The following is a 6,000-nucleotide window of genomic DNA, read 5'->3' on the forward strand; positions in this document are numbered from 1 at the left end:
AGCTGTTGCATAACTACAACTCCCAGCATGCCCGGACAGCCGTTGGCTGTCCGGGCATGCTGGGAGTTGTAGTTTTGCAACAGTTGGAGGCACTCTGGTTGGGAAACACTAGTATAGTATATGGTGCAACATCCCGGGAGTTGGAGGATTGGTTGGATAAGTACCGGCCATTGCATTGCCAATATTTTGATATAAAATACCGTCAGGGTGGCCAAAATACCGTCTGTGTAGGTAAAATACCGGCCAGGTTGCAATCCTATGATGGCGTCTTGGATTACAGCACGGGCTCCCCCTCTGCACCCCTGATCGCTGTCATACGTGTACACAGCAGTGTAGGAAGGTGTAAGTACCTTGTGGCAGTATTTTGTCAGCTGTCTCGGATTTAACCCCTTGTGCTCACAGGTGTACTTATATGAGCTCCGGAGAGGAATGATAGGACATCCTGGGGTTATAGTGGAGTCTCACCTCCTGCAGTGTACAGAGGGGTCGTACCCATCATAGTGTTAGTGCGGATATTAGCAAGTGACAATAGGCAATTACTACAGAACACACAAATAAGAAGGTATTCTCCCAAATCCTATAACATCGGCTGTAACACAACTTCCTCCGGTCAGATAAACATCCGCACATTCCAGACCCTACAAATTGTCAGGACTAATGGGAATAATCTACTTACAGCCACAGCTGTCACTGCACCAAAAGTTATAGGAAGGGAAGGATATAGGGATGGATAGAATGATAGATATTAGATAGATATGAGATAGATAGATAGATAGATAGATAGATATGAGATAGATAGATAGATAGATAGATATGAGATAGATAGATAGATATGAGATAGATAGATAGATATGAGATAGATAGATAGATATGAGATAGATAGATAGATAGATATGAGAGATAGATAGATAGATAGATAGATATGAGATAGATAATAGATAGATATGAGATAGATATGAGATAGATAGATAGATAGATATGAGATAGATAGATATGAGAGAGAGAGATAGATAGATATGAGATAGATAGATAGATAGATAGATAGATATGAGAGATAGATAGATAGATAGATATGAGATAGATAATAGATAGGTATGAGATAGATAGATATGAGATAGATAGATAGATATGAGATAGATAGATAGATATGAGATAGATAGATATGAGATAGATAGATATGAGATAGATAGATAGATATGAGGTAGATAGATAGATATGAGGTAGATAGATATGAGATAGATAGATAGATATGAGATAGATAGATATGAGATAGATAGATAGATAGATAGATAGATAGATATGAGGTAGATAGATAGATATGAGGTAGATAGATATGAGATAGATAGATAGATATGAGATAGATAGATATGAGATAGATAGATATGAGATAGATGGATAGATAGATATGAGGTAGATAGATAGATATGAGGTAGATAGATATGAGATAGATAGATATATATGAGATAGATAGATATGAGATAGATAGATAGATAGATAGATAGATAGATAGATATGAGATAGATAGATAGATATGAGGTAGATAGATAGATATGAGGTAGATAGATATGAGATAGATAGATATGAGATAGATAGATATAAGATAGATAGATATGATATAGATATGAGATAGATAGATATGAGATAGATATGAGATAGATAGATATGAGATAGATAGATAGATAGATAGATATGAGGTAGATAGATAATGATATACGTATACACAAGTTCCATGTGAATGGTGTTCTGTATTTTCGGCTGTGAGCTGTACTGTATAACTCCAGACTACATGGACTTTTTATGCAGTTTTGATTCAGTTTTGATGTGATTTTAAAGGAAATCTGTCAGTTCTATGGGGGAGATTTATCAAAATCTGTGACAGAGAAGAGTGAAGCAGTTGCCTAAAGCCACCAATCAGATTGCTTCTTTTTCAGAGGTCTTTTTTAAAAATGATAAAAGAAGAAATCTAATTTCTATGGACAACTGTGTCCCTCTTCCCCTCCACAGGTTTTGATAGGTCTCCCCCTATTACAAATGATGCATTAAGTTCTGTATATGAGAAAGTTGTCAAACTTGACTAAGCACTAAAGATAGATCTGAAAAGAGTCAGAGGGACAGATGGAAACATCCATAGATATAATAGACAGACTCTGACATGTGTTATCTCTCACATGTTACCTGCTTGGTCAGACCAGCCGTCTATGCGGTCACAATGTATATACTGGATATACTCTATGTATAGGTAAGAAACCTGGGCTGTGAGCTCCAGTGGGAACAGAACATGTGTGAATGACGGTATTCTGTGTACAGCGCTGCGGAATAGGTCGGAGCTATATATACACAACATAATAGATAGGAGCTATAGAATATATATATATATATATACACAACATAATAGATAGGAGCTATAGAATATATATATATATATATATATATATATGCACAACATAATAGATTGAATATATATATATATATATATACACAACATATATATAACATATATAACATATATAATAGATTGGTTGGAGCTCTCTCTCTCTCTCTATATATATATATATCCACAACATAATAGATTGAATCTATATATATATATATATATATATCCACAACATAATAGACTGAAGTTATCTATATATATATATATATATATATATCCAAAACATAATAGATTGAAGATATATATATATATATATATCCACAACATAATAGATTGAAGCTATATATATATATATATATATATATATATATATATATATCCACAACATAATAGATTGGACCTATAAATATATATATATATATATATATATATATATATATATTATATTATATATCCACAACATAATAGATTGAAGCTATCTATATATATATATATATATATATATATATACACAACACAACATAATAGATTGAAGCTATCTATCTATATATATATATATACACAACACAACATAATAGATTGGATATGTGTATATATATATATATATATATATATATACATACAAACACCACACAACATAATAGATTGGATATGTATATATATATATATATATATATATATATATATATATATATATATATATATAGTATTTTTTTTTAGTAACATAAATGACAACAGTAAATGACACAAGTTACAAAAACAGTGACACAAACAGCTGCAGAGAGGATGATGAGGATCCTGTGCATGAACAGGATGCTCCAGACTGACAGTCTATTATCCCCCCCACACACACACAGGAAACCGCTGCATGGGAACAGCAGCAAAGGCCAACAAGGCACACGCCACACAAAGAACCTCCAAGACGTCTGCTCTATTCCCTTCTATACTTAACATTCAGCTATAAGATGTGATCCCCTGATTAACCCCATATGCCCCAGGGCCGCCCTCCTGCAACTGCCCAAGAAAGAGTTCACATCAACTTCACTCCCACACCACCCAATGTCACCACCCATCCCTTCATCATAAGCATTGTAGGAGTTGCAGATGTAGCAGAGCTGAGTGTGTAACTTGGCATCTGGGTTTTTAATTATTATTATTATTATTATTTTTTGTACACAGCACTGTAAGCAAACTTACTGCACTGTCACAACGCATGAGCGATACACCCCCCTTCCCCCCTGACAAACTCAGCTCTGCTACATCTTCAAAGGAAAAAAAAGTTTGCATTGAGATGACAGGATAGGCCCTGGATGCACATCAAAGGCTAGTATAGTTTTTTTTTAACCAGGGTGCCTCCAGCTGTTGCAAAACTACAACTCCTAGCATGCTTGGACAGCCGAAGGCTGTCCAAGCATGCTAGGAGTTGTAGTTTTGCAACAGCTGGAGGCACATCGGTTGCGAAACACTGGGCTAGTAGGTAGTAGTCATTACCTTGCCTCCTAGGGGGGATAGCCTTCCTGGAGCATAGGACAAATCCAATGGAAAGACCCAGCAGCAGGATGCAGAACCAGGAGGAACATCTTTGCAAATCCATCTCCTCTGTGCACTTAAAGGGGGGAGCTGCTGAGTGATGGCAGGGGCTAAAGGAGGTGGCGAAAGAGTTTAGTGTCCCCAAACCTCTCTCATCCAGAAGAGCCAGACCCCAGCAGGAGAGGATGGTCTGAAACCTAGTGGATTTTGCACGTGTGGGAGGGGGGGAGCGAGCCAGCAAGGAGGGGCTGGCAGGCACATTACATCCCCCAGCACTTACAAACAGCACAAGAAAAAGCAATGTACAATGTAGAAATCTCTGAACACCCCCCACCTCCCCAAATTACAGACAGAATCTGGAAGCCCTTTACGCTGCCACCCCCCCTCTCCTCTCCCAGCCCTGTGCTTTTCCATGAACTTCCACTCCTGGAGGATGTAGTGCTGTCTATTTGCCTCTTTAAGGCCACTTCCAGCCAAATAAAGGACAGTCAGTGGGAGTAAGAGCGCTGACTTAAGAAGATAAATCGGAATTAATCCCCCAGATGGAGGGGCTGAGATCGCTCCAGCCACTCAAGACTAATATAGCAACTGGTACGGATTAGGAGACATGGAACAAGGGATCTCGAGAAGCCGCCACTCCGGGGCACGCTGCCCGCCGCTCGGGATGATACTTAAAGTGTACCCGTCAGATCCAACAAAAAATAATTTTTTTTCATATATCACTCAGTACCTAATCCTGACCATGTACATCTAATTTTTATGTGTCTAGCACCTTTATTTATTTATTTATTACACTTTTAATTTAGCTCACTATTCTGAATTCCTCTCAAAGGGAGGGGGCGTGGCCTCACTGTGCAGGTCTCCGCCCCCTCCCTCAGTATGCTGCCTGCTCACATCTCCCCTAGCATTAGCAAAACTACAACTCCCAGCTTGTCCTCACTGACAGTACCGGGACACAAGCTGACAGTGGGAGGATTTTTCCTCCAGCTATGATCCCTGCACTTACAGCTGTCAATCAAGGAAGTGTGTCCATGACGCATGGACACCGCAGGACTAGTATGTGTCCAAACAGGCAGGGGGGGCAGTTGTTTGACTGGCTTTTTTAGTATGAAATACTGAAAATTTTCTAATGAAAGCAATTGCAAAACCAATTGGTTATACATGCTTTACAACATATCAAACGTTTTTGTAACTGACAGTGCCCACTATAAAGCAGCATTCCGGGCAAGCGGTCATTTAAATTATTATTTTTTTTTGTCCAGGTACCATATGGATCCTGATAAAGTGGTACTCTACCCTTAAGCATCTCATCCCTTATCAAAAAGATGTCTGATCGCGGTGGTCCTGCTGCTGGCACCCCCCCACGACACCCCGGTCATCTGGTGTACGGAGCGAACTCCGCTCCATGACGGGCGAGCACAGCCGTCACGCTCCCTCCATTCACGTCATGATAAGACATCTTATCCCCTATCCTTTGATTATGGGATAAGATGTCTAGGGGTGAAGTACTCCGGTGGAAAACTTTATTTTTTTATTTTTTTTTTTTTAAATCAACTGGTGCCAGAAAGTTAAACAGATTTGTAAATTACTTCTATAAAAAAAAAAAAAATTAATTCTTCCAGTACTTATAAGTTGCTGAATACTACAGAGGAAATTATTTTCTTTTTGGAACACAGAGCTCTTTGCTGACATCATGACCACAGTGCTCTCTGCTGACATCTCTGTCCATTTTAGGAACTGTCCAGAGCAGCATATGTTTGCTATGGGGATTTTCTCCTACTCTGGACAGTTCTTAAAATGGACAGAGATGTCAGCAGAGAACACTGTGCTCGTGATGTCAGCAGAGAGCTCTGTGTTCCAAAAAGAAAATCATTTCCTCTGTAGTATTTAGCAGCTATTAAGTACTGGAAGGATTAAGATTTTTCAATAGAAGTCATTTACAAATCTGTTTAACCAGTTGAGTTCAGCTTTTTTTTCCGGCAACTGGCCACCACCGGGCCCAATAGATCCCATTGAATGAAGTCTCCCGGGGATCCGGTAGCTTACCAGAGTTTTTACCAGAGTTTTTTTTTTTTTGTCCCCATCGTTACGACAGA

General features: G+C 38.6%; 1 protein-coding gene across 2 annotated transcripts in view; it reads right to left on the minus strand.

Annotated features, from left to right (window-relative positions):
* The window catches only part of EGFLAM (EGF like, fibronectin type III and laminin G domains), a 167,153-nt gene extending 162,895 nt beyond the window's left edge, over positions 1–4,258 (minus strand). For both annotated transcript variants that reach the window (XM_056546224.1, XM_056546215.1), the window contains exon 1: positions 3,866–4,258. In XM_056546224.1, coding sequence (XP_056402199.1) covers positions 3,866–3,968 — 103 coding nt within the window. In that variant the 5' untranslated portion in view covers positions 3,969–4,258. The remainder of the gene's footprint in view (positions 1–3,865) is intronic.
* Between the last annotated feature and the right edge of the window lie 1,742 nt (positions 4,259–6,000).

The sequence above is a fragment of the Hyla sarda genome, chromosome 1, assembly GCF_029499605.1.
Source record: "Hyla sarda isolate aHylSar1 chromosome 1, aHylSar1.hap1, whole genome shotgun sequence".
Taxonomy (NCBI): Eukaryota; Metazoa; Chordata; class Amphibia; order Anura; family Hylidae; genus Hyla; species Hyla sarda.